The sequence below is a fragment of the Corvus kubaryi genome, unplaced genomic scaffold (assembly GCF_017639235.1).
Source record: "Corvus kubaryi isolate FWS band 111438036 unplaced genomic scaffold, C.kubaryi_AGA036_p1.0 split3-73, whole genome shotgun sequence".
Taxonomy (NCBI): Eukaryota; Metazoa; Chordata; class Aves; order Passeriformes; family Corvidae; genus Corvus; species Corvus kubaryi.
The window spans coordinates 45932631-45951447 of NW_024582091.1; the positions used below are offsets into that span (position 1 = coordinate 45932631).

General features: G+C 40.2%; 1 protein-coding gene across 1 annotated transcript in view; it reads left to right on the top strand.

The window, feature by feature from the left end:
- Positions 1-327: 327 nt before the first annotated feature.
- The window catches only part of ADGB (androglobin), a 111516-nt gene continuing 93026 nt past the window's right edge, over positions 328-18817 (top strand). The window contains exon 1 of the mRNA XM_042016610.1: positions 328-4223. Within this exon, the coding sequence (XP_041872544.1) occupies positions 4162-4223 (62 nt within the window). The 5' untranslated portion in view covers positions 328-4161. The remainder of the gene's footprint in view (positions 4224-18817) is intronic.

Sequence of the window (18817 nt, forward strand, 5' to 3'; positions counted from 1 at the left end):
TATCAAACACAGAAAGCCTTTCATTTTGACATAGAAAGGTATTCCTGTTATGAATCATCAAATGTAAATTTACAAAAGAAAGGTAATGGTTCTGCATGGTTCTCTGAGCTGCTTTGCTTTCCCCCTGCTGCCTGCTCTTGGGGCCATACACTGTTTTATCCCTATATTTGAGTAAAGAGATGATCAAAGTTGTGGTGGTCCCCACTTCACACTTTGACCTAAATAAGAGCCCTGAGCAATCCCATGGGACTTGATGGTATTGCTGTATTTAAATTGAACAGCTGCTTGAGATTTGATAGAGTATTTTGGGTGTGTGTTTCTCCAAAATGAGATTATAGCATGAGAATGTGATAAAAAAGCGCTCTAGCAAATAAAGAACTTGGGAAAAAAAAGGTAAGTGGAAATAGTAACATAGGTGGGGTTCATCAGAATCCTTTCTGGCACCATGTCAAAGTCAAGAGAGGCCAGAATGTGGGAAAAACCAGGTCACTGACAAGATCAGATGAGACATGGTACCGTAAGGTATTTTTGAAATGGCAGTGGGCAGAAAGTCCTGTGCCTTGGCAAAGACTATTTTGTATTATGCAGGTGGTTGTGATTTTTTTTTTTTTTTCCCCCTACCTGGTCTTATTTCATCAGTTTACCCAAGAAGGCTCTCACAATCCATTTCCCCACTTCACTCCCTAGCCTCATGTTAAGAGTTAACAGAGTAGAGCTGCCTGTGCATGGTTTCAGTCCATCTATTTGAGGATGGTTTTGCTCAAATTCAGTTCCCTGGCCTGTGTCACCTCAGTGACTGACCGTTCCCAACTCAGTGCACAGACTGCTCCTCACAGGCTTTACCACATACTGCAGTGTTTTCATTTTCTCAGGCATTACCATTCTCCACTCACAATTGCTCTTTTTTTGTCCCCCCTTCATGCTTTTCCTCATCCTTCACTGCCTGCTCTTGATGAAATGCCAATGCACTGTTGTCCTCCTCTGTTCACAATTTCCCACTGACCTGTACCTTCCTTACATTTCTTCCACCTACTCTTTCACTTAGCAAATAGATAAAAGAGAGTATTGGAAGTTAAGGGCAATGGGGTTTCTTATCTGTTAAATGCATTAATTTCAGAACCTAGATTTTCCTATCATTTGATAAAAAGACATGGGGAAAAAAGTCTCAAAAATACAACATCAAAATCCATTCTATTTCCCTTTAATCTCATGACTGTTGCAACCTCATGCTTGAAAATGCAGCATTTCCTCTTGCAGAAGCCTGTAGCTGATTTTGACCTTAACCCTTTTTTCATGGAAAACTTCCCAGAACCACAGAAATGGGTAAGGTTGGAAGTGGCGTTGAAGATCATGTATTCCTACACCTCTGCTCAGACCTTGAGCAGGTTGCTCATGGTCATGTCCAGTTTGATAAAAACTCCAGTCTTGTTGGAAAACCTGTTCCAGTGTTTGACCACCTTCACTGTAATTAAAATCAAATTTTATTTTAAGGAGGAATTTCTTGTATTTTAATTCTCACATTGATTCTAATCCTGTCACTTGACACCTCTGGGAAGAATGTTTTGGTTTGCCCCTGTACCACGCTCTCTTAAGGCAAAAACTTTTACTGTCTTGTTCTGGAGTCCTTGTGCCCTCTGTAAAATCAGAGGAGAGTTAAGTCTAAGCTCCAAGACCCCTGAGGGGTTTTGGTAGTGTTCCTGTTCCTACTTACTCTTTTTCTGCTCTCTCCAACTAATGTGTGTTGCCATAAAAAAGTGCAAAATGTTCAAGATGAAAAGGCTAGTTTCCTACAAGTGACTTGCATGGGCTGTAGCTGTTGATACGATGCTTTCAGGGAAAAACAAGCTGGTGTTTTGAATGGTATCTTGGAAGAATGATGACCTTCTGGCCATACATCCAATGCTAACCAGTATGTGCTACCTTAGTATTTGTTTTGTGACATCTGAATGGGTTCCTAACACTTGTTTGGTTGTCTTGTGCGTTTATTCCACATTTTCTGTCAGGCTGCCTCTACTCTAACAATTTCTTCCCTTCAGGCAGTGTCTGTCAGATATACTTCATGGCTTGAGACATTAAGGCAGTGAAACAGCTGATGTGACCTTACAGATTCTTTGCCAGTTAGAAAACTACCCTGTTTGAAATTCAGATTAATTTCTCTTTCCAAACAAGCTGTCCTTGTCATTGCTGTTAGGTTATGGAATTCTAAATGAAGTTCTTGCATAAATAAAAAGATGTAACTTGATGGACGTAAAACCTGAGATCCCTTTTATTTTTCCTTCACAAAACACCTCGATACATGCTTTTAATGCCATCACTCTTAGCAAACAAATTTATTGTAGCATTTTATGGCAAAAGGTCAGGTCCATTCTGAACTTCCTAATGTAGTAACTATCATTTTAACAGAGCAGAGAATTAAAGGCTCTGTATTAAATATGCTTTTCTGATTTCTGTTCTTCCTCTACCACCCAAAAATGCTTACAGATCCAGGCACTCAAATTTCAGTTGCTTTTATGTTGTCTTTCACATAAATGTATTCTGAAAGTTTTATTTGCTGGGATGCTGCAAACCTCATTGGTCATCTGCAGTGGGATCAAGGAAATTTTCCTACTATGAAAACTTTTACAAGTGCCTCTTACATGTATACATATGTTTAATAGATACTTTTCCATACTATTTTCTCTGTCCAGTAAGTATAGGAAAGGAAAGGGGATTTGGAGAAATAGAAAGTTTGTAATTTCCATGGTACTTTTATCTGCATTCTGGGTCACAAACTGAATCCTGTCCCCAGTCTACGAGATGGCATCAACATGCAGCAAGGTGTGGAGGTGAGCAGCCCTGTGCTGGTATTGAAGAGGTGTAGCCAGATGTTTGAACTCACCTCTGTCTCTGCTATTTTTTATCTGTTTGCCCTAATCAATATTTGATAGCATAATTGAATGAAGAGAAGATCAGCTGTTCAGTTTGGAAAGAAATAAATAAAATTGAAATGTTTATTTGGCTCTCAAGTGAGAAGTGTCCCTAAGTACCTTATTTAAAATGGATGCTATTGGACATAATGCTGAAGGAAATGCCAAGATGTAGAAGAATTCTCCACTTTGAAATTTATGAGGGTATATCTGGCCACCTGTCATCTTGATATAAATCAACATCTGACATTTGTCTAAAATAAGCCTCTAGATGTAGCAACATCTGCATATTTTTCCTATTTTTCATCTACTCATGCCCTCCCTGATGTGACAAATTGATTTTCATTGATTTTTATATTTGAAAAAGTTTTAGCTTGAATAAGAATAAATGAAGAAGTATATTCTGTTTTACCAAGGATTTTTCATCATTACAGACTGGGAAACAGCAAATAGGTTAAGAGTTAGAAATAGGAGCTGTTGGCAATAATGCAGTCTCTAAACGTACCTGAAAAAAGTCTGCTTATAAACCTAAGTTGAAGTCAACTGTCTGCTGAATTAAAAACGAGCAGATTAATGCTAATTTTATCTGACCTTGGTGGAACTGCATTCACTTTGGTAATCACAGGCTTCATATCAGGAATTAATTAGTTGCCTCAATTTGAAATTAAAAAGGAAAATAAAGACTTGCATAGTCTAGTTCTAAAATTTCTCTAGGCTGGCAGGGCAGAGCTGACTCATATTCAAGTTGCCATTGACCAAGCCCCCCAAGTCCCTTTCTGCAGTGCTGCTGTCCAGCCTGTTTCCCAGTCTGTCCGTATATCCAGGGTTGCTCCGTCCCAGGTGCAGAATCCAGCACTGGTCTCGGTCAAACTTACACAAGTGGTGATTGCCCACTCCTTTCACTTGTCCAGGTCTCTCTGCAGGGCCTCTCTGCCTTCGACGGAGTCGACGGCTTCTCACAACTGATTACCGCCGGCAAGAAGACAAACTGCGTTCTTTGGACATCTTCCTGACGCTGCCGCAGAAAATATCTGTTACCTTCGAAGCAAAATCTTGCCCTCAAAGGCACTTCACGCCATTTCTTTGGCTCCCCGAAAACGCAGCGGGTGCCGAGGGCCGTGTCCGGGCTGGGGGCGGCCCCTCGCCCCCTCGCCCCTCACCGGCCCGCGCGGCCCCTCCCGCGGCCCCGGGACAGCGGCGCGGCCCTCGGGGTCGCCTGGCAACGCGGCGGACGCGGCGGCAGCGACCGGCGGCCATGGCCGCCAAGGGGGGCAAGAAGAAGGAGCTCTCCAGCCGCACCAGCGCCTCATCCAAAACGTGAGAGCCCCGGGAGAGAGGGAGGGTGGGCGGGCCGGGAGACACCGCCCGGCTTGGGCTGCTGCGGCCGCCTCCGGGGCCGGCTGGGACCTTTCCCCGAGGCTTCCCTGCCTCGGCCGGGGCGGCCGTCGAGGTCGGCAGGGCACCTGTGCGTGGCGGCCCTGTCGCCGAGGCACCGGCCGTAAACTCTGTGCGGGAAACAACTTGTGCTAAGAAAGTTCTCTTGCTCGTGTGGGTGCTTCGTTAAAAGTGGTTTCTAAAGACGAGGTGGGATTTGGTTGTTCTTGGGGTTTTGCTTGTTTGGAGGCCCAGCCCGTGTGGAAGTTGTAGTCCCTCGCTGCTGTGGTCCTTGGGGCGCTCCTGTGTGGTAGCGCCATCCTTCCCCGCCGGTGCCGTGCGTGTCTTGGAGCACCCCTGGTCTGGCAGACAGACCTCGGACCTTGAGCACAGCAAGGACGACGAAGCCTTCAGCTGCTGCTCGGGAGCTGTCAGAAGTTAACTGCTCACTGAAGTGGTTTGGGGTTTAAAAGAACCACGAAGCTGCGAACCAGGACAATAATTTTGGGAGTGAGGGCTCTGTATTTTAACCAGGTAGAGCAGCTAAACTAGCTGCAGTTTCGGGGGCAAAATGATTAATGACTCTTATAGCACATCAGTGTCACTTACAGAAAGGAAAGACAATTCCAAGTGCTTGGAATGTTTGCTTTATGTTATAAAGAATCTGAGGGAAGAAAATATGATTAAAAAAAGAATTCTTCCTGGTAATTTCTTAAACATTTCTCTGTAAGTAGCATCTCTTCAGTTATTTTTAAATGATTTGCTGTTTGCTGGATATTTAGTGTGAATTTGTATATTTCTGTGTAAATGTCTATTTCTTCTTGCAAAGACAAATAAATAGAGTACATTGATATTCACTGTCACTGTTTTGACTTGTGAGTTCTGTTTCTATGGTGTCAGCAGCTTTCTTATCCTAATGTAAGCCTGAATGCATGGCACTGTCAGAATTCAAATGAAAAAGGTATCTGATGTATATGCTTATGGCCTTTTCTTCTTTTTTTTTCTGCCATAAATAAAGGTTTTACTTATTTCTCTCCTGAAATCAGTCTCAAATGCCTCTTTGTGCTTATTTCATATCTAGCTACACAGCCTTTACTACACAGTAGTTTCTTATTTCATATTTTCATGTTTCTATTTTATATTTCACACCTTGATTCCCATTTTGCTAACTTTTCTGGTGCAGGCTGCCAGTATCTAGTTCCTTCTCCCCACTGCAACCTTTGCTTAGTAAATTTGTTGATGCTGTTTTGGCCATGCTGTCCTTCATATTTATTGCTTCAAACAGTTAATGAAACTTCTTCTAATGATGTTTAAGCTACCAGGGACAATTTTTGGTTTTTAGCTGTCAGAGAAAATAAAGGAAAATTATTTTACATAAGGCAGAGTAGCTTGTAGATATCCTAGTGGTGGCTTAGTGATTTGCTTCTTCTGTGGTCTAGTGACATGTTACAATAACCGGATCGCAGTGCAGAGCCATGATAACACAGAATAAATAGTTTGTATTGTTGTTTTTTTTCATTAAGCCTATAGCTTTTGTTATAACTGTAGCATGTCTTTTGTGTTTATCTTGTGATAAACCATTGTGATGCAGAGTGCCCGTTGTAAGCAGGGGTAACTCTCAGTAGTAAGCATCTACATCTTTCAGTGCCGTATACATTTCCATATGACATCCTAATGTCCTCAGTAGTATTCAGGCATATCGAGAGTTGATGTGACTTAAAAAAAAGAGAAAAATCTTACTTGATGGAACAGCTCTTAGTATACAGAACTGTCTCCATTTGTATTTGAATCAATTAGTATTTATGTTATCAGAAATGCTGGTAGTGTAAGAGGGGAAAACAAGAAATCTGTGACACAAAAGATGCTAAAGTTACACCAGCTCTGATGCTAATTTCCTGACGAACCTATCCCTCTCTTTTTTTTTTTTTCTTGTCATTCTGAAATATTACTTAAGCCTTTTGGATGAATGGATGAAAAAATGTTGGTTTAGGTCAATGCTTGTCTTTCTAAGTTCAGCAAATGACCTGATAGGTCTTCACTAAATTGTCAGGAAGGATTTTCCTGTAGCATCTGTTGAACTGTAGATAATTAATTTAAATCGAGGAAGGCTATTTACAGTTTATTAAATTTTTGTGTACATAATTTTTGTCTTGAAACAAAAATTTTACTGAAAAAGTAGCCCTATTTTCTCTTGAAGCTGCAGAGAATGGTGCTATAAAATAGCTGAAAAATGGATTTCAGCACTTGTTATACTTTCAGTCATATTGTTTTACTGTTAGTTTTGAGTTGATTAAATGCTCTATTCTACTACAGTATTTAGTCTCAGTAAGATCTTCGTCCTACTGAAAACCCACATGCATCTTAGTACCCTCTTATCAAAGATCTGTGTGAAAATCCAGTGTTGCAGAATTCAGTGGAAATTGTTGGTAGTTGGGAACTGAACACAGTGGGACTAGAAGTTTTCCCTTGGAAACACTTCTAACATCTTGAATAGCCTTTCTTCTTTCTTGCCCTTGTTTCCTAGATGGATTGGAATTTATATGCCAAACTCAGAATCAGAAAGATATTTTACCTCTCTTAGTCCCTCTGAAAGGACTGAAACATTGAAAGATTCTTCTTTTCTTTAGTCATGCTATATGCCAATGGTCTCCAAACTTTTTTATTGCACATCCCAATTAGTGGAAAGTTTTTGAGTGCCAATATATGTGTATTTATTCCTTTATCAGTTCAATACATGCACTACTAAAGATCTAATATTTTTTTTCCTTCTGTGCACTGCCTGCTTTGGAGACCGCTGCAATAAACTACAGAATTTCTGTGGGAGAGAACAAGCAACTAGGCAGTTCAAGTCTTGATCTACAGCCTCCTAAAGTTTATAGGGAGCTTTTTCTTTGGATTAGGCTTATGGTCAAAACTTGGAACTACAGAATGTGGTGTTTTATGCAAAATGGAGGCTGTACGTCATTTTTCAATTTTTCACAATGTTCCTAGACTGCTTTCCCCTTCGTCAAAGGATTTGTGATGTCAGAATGGTGAGAATGCAATTGATAGCAGACAAATAGATATGTTATTTCTTTATTTGGAAATGGAAAGATGCTGTATAATGAGAAAAATCTGTATTACAGTAAAGATGTAATACAGATGTAATCTTGGACTACAAGAACAAAGTACAAACATCATTCATTTACTAGAAAGTACAGTTTTAGACCCAAATGCAGAGAACGTTTAATTTTCTGATATAAGGCTTAATATGTGTTGTCGTCAAGAACAATCAGAAGAGTATTGAGCTGGTTCTGCAGGAGTCTTCTCTGGGATAAAATGACTCATACTGATGCTGTTTATAATTGTTGAGAAAAACTGCTGAACATGGTGATAAAGCAACTTAATTGTGTAATTCTATGATTCATTCCTCATTTTGTTTGGTAAACCCTGTGTTGAACAGAGTGCTCTATGTTTCCTCAGGTAATTATTTTCTCCTAATACTGGGCAAGTGTTGGTAATGATTGTAAATGTTTTATCAAAGGCAATTTACCAAGTCTTTTTTTCATGGGTTGTGGGAATTAGAAGTAAATCTTACACATATACTGTGAGATTGCAGCTGTGTTCATGGGAGATATGACAATTACTTATTAGATATTTGGATTTCAGTAAAGCTTTTGATACTATCTTTCACAGGATCCTTCTGGACAAAATGTCCAGCACACAGCTGGATGAACACATCATGGATGGGTGAGCAACTGGCTCATGGGTCAGGCATGAAGGGTGATAGTGAATGGGGTGACATCAGACTGGGGGACCTGTCACTAGTGGGGTTCCACAGGGCTCCGTCCTTGGCCCTGTGTTCTTCAATATCTTTACAAACAACTTGGACTCAGGACTGGAAGGGACACTAAGCAAGTTCACAGATGATGTAGAATTGTGAGAAGCTGTTGACTCCCTCAGAGACATAGAGGCCCTGCAGAGAGACCTCAACAAAATAGAGAGATGGGTAATCACCAACCACATGAAGTTGAACAAAGACCACTGCCAGATTCTGCACCTGGGATGGGACAACCCTGGATGTAGGGACAGACTGGGGAATGAGATGCTGGAGAGCAGTCCCTCAGAAATGGACCTGGGAGTCCTTGGTCAATGGCACATTGAATATGAATACAAGGGTGCGGAGGGCCACCTGTGAGGAGAAGCCATATGAGGAGTGGCTGAGGTCACTAGGTTTGTTCAGCCTGGAGGAGACTGAGGGGAGACATTGCAGTCTGCAGCTTCCTCACAAGGGGAAGAGGAGGGGCAGGCACTGATCTCCAGTCTGGTGACTCATGACAGGACCCGAGGGAATCACATGAATCTTTGTCAGGAGAGGTTTACACCGGATATCAGGAAAAGGTTCTTCACCCAGAGGGTGGTTGGGGGCTGGAACAGGCTCCCCAGGGAACTGGTCACAGCACCAAGCCTGACAGAATTCAAGAAGTGTTTGGACAATGCTCTCAGGCACATTGACAAGGTATGACTCTTGGTGTGTCCTGTGCAGGGCCAGGAGTTGGGCTTTGATGATCCTAGTGGAATCCAACTCAGAATATTCTCTGATTCTATGATTGTCTTTGATACCTGTTTGTGTTCATTCTGTTACTCAGTTTGTTTGGGATGTTTTTGAGACAGAGACTACAGTAAAAATTTTGTGTAAATCTATGAGAACCTAAGTAACCTAACTATCCCTGTATTTGAAAGAGAAGTGGATGTTTGCAGGCTGCCTGAGAAAATGTTGCCTTGTAAGTTTAGTACTCTGTGGTAATTGCAAGATAGATTTTCTGTTTTGTTTTAGAATGAAGTTTGCAGTTGCAAGCTGCAAGAATAAAAATGTTAAAAATACCTTGTCTTTTGACTAATACTGTCTTTCTGATAGTAAATGCGACTTGTTTTTATGTCTCTAATGATCAAAATACTAAATAGAAGTATAAGTAATATGAAAAAGAAAATGGCTGGTTTGTGTTTGGTTTTTTTTTTTTTAAATCCTGAAAGCTGTCAGTGCTTACCAAAAAGAAAAACAGTGTATTATTTCATCTGTTATGGATAAAATTAGTGCAGAAATCCTCTGAGAGTAATGTGTACAAACATCTGTGCAATATATTTTGATCACCTTAAAACTGCTTTTCTTGATTTCTAGTGAAATCAGGCTCCTTTTTTCCCCTACAAGTGTTTAGAACAGTCAGTACAGTAAATCTGCACTGTGCAAAATCAATCAGGATTGTTGGTGGATATATTGCATTGTTGGAGTGGGACCTCAGAAGCATATGGAGAAAGGCAGGAAAATTCCTTTGGACTTGCTAGCCAGACTTCCCTTGGGTCTTTGCAGGATACTCCATTGGGTCTCTCTTCATTATTGCTTTCTAATTAGGTAGCAATTCACTTTAGGAGCTAGGCAGCTGCTAGACATGACAGGCTGAAGAGCTCAAAAGAACTGCTGCCTTATAGCTTTTCTTAATTGCACCGTTAGAGGCTACAGAGAATCTGATCCTTCCCAGGTTTCAACAGCCATGGTGAATAGAAATTGATGTCTTTGGCAGCACTGAAAGATTCTGGCTGGTAAGAATGGGTAATGAATTAAAATGCTTTTCAAATTAATTTGATGAAGCTCTATGCCATCAAGCCCAATCTTCTGAATTAAACTTAAGCCATCAGCATCTATCTCAATTAGGGTTTGGGCCAAGAGAGGCAAGTGATTTAGGGGTAATTCTGGCACAGACAGCAGTCACCAATGTATATAGGGGAAGGTCAGAGCAGTGCTGGAGTTCTTTTTAGAGAGCTCAGTAACTAAGAGCAATATTTACTGCTGATGTATCCCCAAGGACTAGCAGAAACAGGCTAAAGGCTGGAGTGGCTGAAAGAAATTTTTTAAGTTTAGCTATGTGCCAGGTTGATTGCAATGAGTAGCATGTTGCTGCAACAAAGCCTAGGATTACCAAATGTTTGTTATTAAGATTAAAGGATAGGATGATAAAAGCAGAAAAAAATAGTGGCATTGCTAGTTCATTCTTCAGTTCCCATATGCCTACGGTAAGGTTTCAGCCATGGCTTGTGACTGAGGTTTTATCCACTGCCAGCATGTGTTCTTTAGGTAAGTATACCTAAGGTTTGGTGGTTTAGAGAATATAGACTGACCAGATTATTTTTTTGATGTTTTGGCTTTGTTAGATAGGCTGAAGTTTGAGAATGGTAAGAACTAATGACTCGTGGATAAGAGTATGGTAGTTGAACTTGAAGCTGCTTTTAGTGTTGTGCTGGACATCTCACGTTGGTTAATGTAAGTTTTAATGGGCAGTAAAAATTTACATGGAATCAGGGAACAAGGCTGCAGAAAAGAAACCCACTGAAGATTATATAAATGCATAGCAACTGCATCAAGCTCGGGAAGTGCTTGAGCACTATTACTAAAAATACTTAGAGACTGGCAAAGTATTTGACAAATATACTAGATATGCCTTTATACTCTTTGCAGGTTTTCAATTGCAGTATTGTTTGAGACGATGTTGGGCTACAGTTCACCCCGTCTCTCACTCAGTACTCCTGTCCTCCTGTTTGTGGTCAAAGGGGGTAGCCCAGTGGTACATCTTTGACTTGCAACATATGTTGCAACATGTTTTATTTGAGAGAAGGGTTGCTGTATTATTGTAAAAGCTAGTTACATTCATATGTAGGTGCTTATGCTTGCTTTTGGCTGTGCATGAGCTACAGTCAGAGATGAGTATGGCTTGGTGGTTATAACTAACTTTTGGTAGAGACTTGAAACAGAGTGAACATTTTGGACAAAAGACATTGAGGATAGCAGCCCTGATTTTGCAATTTTTGGATTAGGTGTACCCATGTTATGGTTAATTCTGCCCCATTTATTGGAAACTGGGCTGTCTTTAAAAATACAATTAGTTTCAAGTGTCGCGGTTTACCCCCATCTGGCAGCTCTGCCCCACAAAGCTGCTTGCTAGCTCCTCCCCCGCAGGATGAGGGAAGGAATCTGGGTAAAAATGCAAAAACTTGTGGATTGAGATAAAGACAGCTTAATAGGTAAACAGCAAAGCAAAAAAAAAGGAATTCGTTCACTGCTTCCCATGGGCAGGCAGGTGTGCAACCATCACCAGGAAAGCAGGGATCCATCACATGTGACTTGGGAAGACAAATGTCATCACTCCAATCGTTTTTCACTTCCTCCTTCTTCCCCCAGATTTTATTGTTCAGCATGACAACATATGGCAAGGGAAGTCTCTTTGGTCAGTTGGGGTCAGGTGTCCAGGCTGTATCCCCTCTGGTCCCTTCTTGTGCACCCATTGCCTATGTACTGGCAGAGCCATGTGAGAAGTAGAAAAGGCCTTGACTCTGTGTATTCATTGCTCAGCAATAACTGAAACATTGCTGTGTTATCGACACTGTTTCCATCAGAAATCTAAAACATAGCCCTCCTACAAGCTGCTTTGAAGAAATTTACTTCAATCCTAACCAAACCAGCCACTCACTGAACTTCGAAAGGAAAAGTTTCATTTAAACCTTCACTGCATTCATAAGCTCCATTACAATTGTAACTGTTACATATTACAAGATTTTATACTCTTACTACAAAGCTGATTTTTGGTGAGTTGGGAGACTCTTCTATCTCAAACAGCTCAGTTCAGATCCTTTCTAACCAAAGCCAGTTAAGGCTTCACATGACTCTGGAAGTGGTGTATCTTGAGCTACAGCAGTTGTTCATCTCCAGTTTGCAGCTACTTTCCTAACAAACCTGAGGATGCTTTGTCTCATTTAGTATGCTGTTAATTGCAACCCAAAGATAAACAATTATTTTTATTTGAATGACTGTCTGGAGCCTTTTTGAAGGCATTTCCTGGTCTCTCAAATAATTCAGGCACAACATAAATCTATAATGGCCCAGGATTCCAGGACATCCAGCTGCAGAACTGAAGGGAAAAGTGTCCATGTACCTTGAAAGTTAACCATCTGAAACACTGAGCAACTGGTACCATTCTGCACATATATACTTTCCCCAGATGTAGCAGTGTTAGTGAATAAATGTGTTGTGATCTTAGGTTCAATTTGGGTGAAATACTTTGGTTCATGATTGCTCTTCAGAAGTTAGTTATTGCATCACTGACCATCTCCAAGCTCTACTACTGTGCTATGGTACTAATACCTAAATTCTAACCTAACTAAAGCTAGAGACGTTCCTGAAGAGTTTGCATTGTCTTTCTTAACCATGAAAGAACCACTTTTCATTTATTGTTTTTTATTGTATTTCTATTTGTTTCTAAGTAACTCATATTTCTGAGGGCAGTAATTTTGTTAGTATTTCTAAATTAGCCCAAGAATTTCTGACCACTAAGATGAAGCTCTTGCTTTCAGCACCTGTGCTTCATTAATTGAAATTTTTCAGTGTGTAAACGCAGTACAGTGTAACACGAGGGAGCAGTGAGGAGTCCCCAGGCAGGCACAAAGGAGGACCTTTATTTACAAAAACCCGGCCTTTTTATGCCGTTAGTCAGTTGTTAGTTTACATCGTTTTAAGGCACAACAAACCCAATTTTACCAACCACCACACACCACGGTGCGGGCACGAGGCATTCCCGCAGCATTCCTCACTTCCTCTGTTCTAGCTGAGTCACTCTCCCACAGCCCATTTCTGCTTAGGCCAAGTAACAGGCTGGAGCCATGATTTTACCAGGCCTTCCCTTTACAAAGCTTTACCTATCGGTACAACTTTACATAGTCAATTTGTTGGTACTTTTTTTTCCCTTCTACCTTAACTTTCTTTTTAGTTTCATGCTGTGTGCTGAGATAATGGTTTTTTTTCCCCCAGGTAAATATGACAAGCGTACTAGAATAGCATATAAGATGACCAATAAGTTTAATTTTTTATTAACTAGATTACATGTTAATTAGAGAATTATGTATTCAAATTAATTTTCCTAGTTAATTCTAATTAAAACAATGAACCCTTGAGAGCTCAGCCTATTTGATCTGTAGATTTCAAACTTCATGGACTCATGGGCATGAAAATATTAATTAATATACTAGTGGCAATATCACACTAAATACTGTACTCCCTACTGATCTTGGTTTTAGGTTTTTTCTTTCCATGAAACTCAAAGCACTGTCAGAGGATCTTGCAGGCAAACATTCCATGAGCCCTTGGTTGGAGATTGTACAATCAGACCATGCAAGAGGAGTTTTGCCTTCTGTTATGATGAGCAGTGTAATGAACAGTGTAATGGAGAAAAGCAGCTTTCAGCAGAACTGCATAGCAGAAAAAGTGCTGTGAAAATAAAAATACTAATAATTGTGCTTTGAAACTAGAAAGTGTTCTTAAAGTATCATGTTAGAGATTCTGTTTGCCAGGGATTATTCATCTACTTAAGCAGAATGGTCTTTATCTTCTGTGAACTCTCTGTAACCACCACAGAAAAAATGGGATTTCCTGGTTTTCTTAACAATGCATGCAAATTGCTTTTTAAATGAGTTGGCCTAAATCCACAGAAGTACTGGCATGCTCTGCCATGCAGAGACTTTTAGCTCTTAGTTAATTGTTCAGGTGCCATACAGAAGGCACAAGAAGTTTTTACAGAAGCCACCAAAGAGGCAATGCCAAATAAATGAGCAAATTGCAGTTCATATTCTTCAGATATACTTGAGTATCAAACTTTAGTGTCAAAAGATGGGCTGCAATCTTTTCAGCATTCTTACAGCTGAATATAAGGTCATCTTATAACCTTATAACCCCTAGTCATTTGCTGCTAGTTGGAAGAAGAGCACATTGATCAGACAGAAATTTGATCTGCAAATTGGATGTAGATGTTAGTTGCTTTCAAATCTGGGACTTCTTGGAGAACTGCAAGATGCGGCTTGAACCCCTTGTTGTCTATGGCAGTCTGTTCACTTGGCCTGTCACCGCCACCGTTTGAAACCAATTAACCTAAAGGATTTGGACCAGCTCACAATCCCACCTGGAGCACAACTCAGAGTCAACCTAAGCATTTTGGAAGATTCAGTCAGAGATCACTTCTGTTGGCTGAGATTAACACCTGAAAATCACCAGAAAAGATGCTCCTCTTTCCAGGCTCTTGCTATGACATTACCTAGGTATTGGTATATCCTATTTCCACCTGTAAAACTGGACATAAAGCCCATCTCTATAGACTATTTTTGGTTTTGTAGGTTACAAGTGCTCACTTAAGAGCTAGATACTTGTCATAGGTTAGCAAGCATAGTCCCGGAAGGGACGTCCTTGCTAAGGGGTGCTTACAGTTTCCTCTGGGAACTGATAGAACCTATCAGCTGGCCAGTTTGAATATGGACACTTCTCTAAGCCACTTAAAGTTGTGATCACCTCTGTGATCCACATTTAAGAATAGGCAAACTCCCCCTCCAAGCTCTCTCTCGTTTCCGGCGCTGGCACAGGTGGCTGCGGGCCCCGTGTGGGGGCCAGCGGGCCCGGCCAGGCCCTGCCTGGGCCAGGCCGGGCCGGGCCACGGCCATCCTGAAGCCATGGACCTGTTCCAGCCATGGAACCCCCCCCACTGCCTTGCCGTGGGCAGCCGGAGCAGCTCGGCTCTCCCCCCTCTCCACTGCGATAAGAAAAAATTCAACATTCCAGCTGTAAAGCTGCAAGGCCGAGGTGAGAGTAACCCTTTTATTGCTGTGAAGAGCTGAAAACCTGAGGGAAGAGAGAGAGGAGATGCTTAAAGCTGAAATTCTGTTGTGAAGCTATGATATATCAGAGTATCCTGTTGTAATTTCATGAAGATATGGGGGGTGGAGTGTTCAATTCGTGAGCAAAAGCACCTGCGCTGAGATAGGCAGATGCTGACGCAGCTGTAATTTCATGAGAAGTTTGGACAGGGAGAGATGAACCAGATGAGGACTTTTGCTCCGAACGGGAAAGGAGAAAACCTCAGTCCGTAGAGATGCTCCCAGAGATAGTCCTAAAGATGAAGATGATGAAGACCCTTTGCTCCCAGGGAAGGAGAAGGGCCTCTGTTTTTGTTTCTGAACGGCTCAACCTTAAAATTGTACCCCAAAAAACTTCAAGAGTGGACCCTCGAAGGCAGTTGCGGGAAAAGCTGCAAGTCGGGGGAAAGGACTCACACGCAGGCAGAGAGACTCCTCTTCCTAAATGGACTGAACGATATTTGGAAGTGGGCGGCTGTCTCGTTGTGATAATGTTTTCATAGCATGAGCAAGAAGAGACTTCTCTTTCTAAATGGACTGAACAAGGTTATTATGGAAGTGGTAAACAGACTGAACATCTTAAGGGTTGTCTTTTCACATCGTCAGTGGGAGAAGGGAGGAAGGTGGGGGGAGGAGGAGAGTTCTGAAGGTGGTATAATTTTTTTCTTCTTTTAGGTCTGTTAATAAACTTCTTTATATTCTTTCAAGTTTGGTGCCTGTTTTGCATTTCTCCTAATTCTTATCTCACAGCAGATAAACAGTAATGAGTATTTTGGACCAAACCACTACAATACTGTAGTGTTTCTGCCTTGGCAGGCATGTCTTGGAATTAATTTTCAATGTTCCACTCTTGGGTATGTAATTTAAAAAAATAAAATTTGAAGGATGTCTTTTAAAGGTCTAAGTGACCTCCAGTGTGGTAGAACATGAAAGACTGTCAAATTAATGACCTTTGGGCAATCTGATACCTTCCATTGTGAAGAATACTTTTCAAATAAGTAAAATAGTATTTTTTCTCCATTCTATATTCAAAGCTTTTTTATAGCAGATCTTTGGCTCCAAATCAGGAGCAGAGAATTTTCACTACAGCTGTCTCTCAGCACTGAAAATGGTAAGCTGAGTTTTCTGGAATTGCTCTTGCAGGCTACAGGGTTTTGGGCTGCTGTTTGAAAGCAGCACATCCATGATATTTTTTCTCAAGTATATAGCATCAGCTGATTTTACTTCTGTCTTTAAGCAGTTTACAAATGATAGTTTGTGCAATAAAAACTATTCTTCTTGGAATGCAAAAATAGAAGGATAAGGGTCCAAAATTCTAACAGTGTGCATGAGCTTGCCATAAGAATGAAGGTTGAATTTTACAGTAATTCCTCCAAAAACACATGAAAAAATATTTTTTTCTTTACATAGATTTAGTCATACAAGCTAAACCAAATCCATTGTGATGTATATTAACTATTCAGTTGCTTATCAGTCTGTTTGTCACCAGTTTTTTTAATGCATTTTCCTTTTTTTCCCCTAACCTATGACACAAGTCTATTACTCAATTCTGTGTTTTATATTTAATTTCTGACTTCAAGTTTTTATACAGCAAAGTGGTTTAGTTGGAATTAATTGTTCAAAACAGCAAAAGATACTCAATTTTAGCTGGAATTCTAAAATAACCAGGACAAAAATTCAGACAATATTTATAGGGTAACAAATGGAATCAGGCTGAAAACAAAGAGAACAAACAAAAAATTAGTTTTAAAACCTACAATGCTTCTAGACCACTTTTTTCTATTAATTTTTCTTTTAAGTAATGTCCAAGGCACACTACTGTGTACAATTTGCACAAGGGATTTGGCATATAGGGTTTTTCTTCCCCCTCCTAGAATCTGGAAAGTAAACCAGGAGGTAACAACTTGGTTTCCATTAATATGAAGGCAAACAAAAATAAGAAAACACGTGGACTTCTAGCTGGGAAAGCTAAATGTGAGGCTAGGAGACCATCTCTCTTAGCAAATGTGTGTGTCTTCAAAACAGGCTCATTCTAGACAAGTTACTGAGCTCTATTAGTAGTTTGTCTGACACCTCTAAGGACATCAGCTATGTTTAGAAATGAGAATATCACACTTGAAAGCAGTGATCTAAATTACAGACCCTTTTAAAAGTAATATGTCTATAAAGAATAATCAGTTGGTGCTCATCTTTTCTTTCTATCTTTACTTTAATTTTCTACAGTTTGATCTTGCTTCACACAGAAAGCACTCTGTGCTTTTTGAGGAAGAAATCCTACCCCAGTACACAAAAGTGAAATGACAGTAAAACGTATTGTCATAGGCTTTGTAAGCAACTATGATTGCAACATAGATGGTTTACAATTATTTGTTCTGCTCATCATACCTGAACTGCATCTGTGACTTGAATCTCCCCAAATGTAAGAGCTCTGAGTACGTAGACTAGAGTATTTTGCTTCTGCAGAGAATCCTATAAATTTTGGCTGCAGTATCCATGATAAGACTAATGGTAAGGTATTGTAAACATTCATATTTTGGTTTTATTTTGTATTGCTGCTGACTATTCTAATAATAGTGAGAAAACTGTATCACCTTATTAGCTGTTTATTAAATCATCTGATTGTGACTCACTCTGTTTGTTCTGAAGAATGGCACTAGGTATGAAGAAAAAGAGCAAATCATTTTGCCACAGAGTTACTTATACTTGGCCAAACTTTCTCTTATCCTTTAGAGATTCTTATGAACTTGAGCGTTACCATGGTTTCTGCTCTGCATTTCTAAGATATTCAGATGCTACTTTTTAAAAATCATTTCAGTGGTTATAATTTAAAAGAACTTTCTGCTATAAATAAGGTCTTCAAAGGAGCCTTTTGTCTTTGAGGTTGGAAGAGATTAGAGAAAAACTTAAGTAGCTTCCCTGCAGGGCAGATTTGGAGAAAAAGTTGAACCATCTGTTTGTTCTTTGCCCTCTTTTTCCTGATATAAAAGCTTTTACTGAGGACAGAAGTTATTCTTTTCCTGGCTGTTCAAACAATCCACAGAAAGGGACACTTTTTTTTACTGCCTCTTAGTGTCTTCCTGGATTCTAAAAAAAGCCTGCATGGAGTCATGAAATTATTATTGTCTGATGATCCAGAATGACATGTGTACTGGGAAAGGAAGGTTGGAGTAGCCATGCTGTTCTGAAAGTAACTGCTAATATTTCTGTAATTCTCGAGAAGGCTCCCTTCAGTGTTGCTGGGTTCCCTCTGTAAGGATTGATCATGGATAATTTACAGGTAGATTTATCTATTTTAGGAAGAAAATATTTGCTTCCTAGCTTCTTAGACTCCACTGACCAAGGTGACAAGATCTTGCTTACAGAGTGCAGGAGTGTGTATGTCTACAGACTAAATGGCTGTATTTAACTCGAGAGAGCACACTTCCAGTACCTTGTGGGCTTGTTTTCTGTCTCTCTATTAAGTCTGAAGTGTCTGAAAAACTTAGGTTGCAATCCGTCTGCGTTTTCCCTGTTGTGCTTGTCTATCCTGCCGTCTTCTATTTCCCCTATTGGCACTATATCAATTATAACAGTATTCTTGGAGAAGCTGCTTAAAAGGTCAGAGGTGAATTACTGCCAACTTCATGGTATTTCATTTGGCAATTTATTCTTCCTTTTTCTCCTTTAGGGTTTAGCACAGGATTTAAAAGGTCTGCCAGTAAGTTGTCTTTTAAAATACTGTTACACAATGAAGCCATCCAGCCTGAGCATAAAATACCAGTAATTTGCATTGTCCTTCTGTTTTACAGTTCATTTCAAAGAATTCTCACAGTTATATTATTCAATTCTTGTAACAG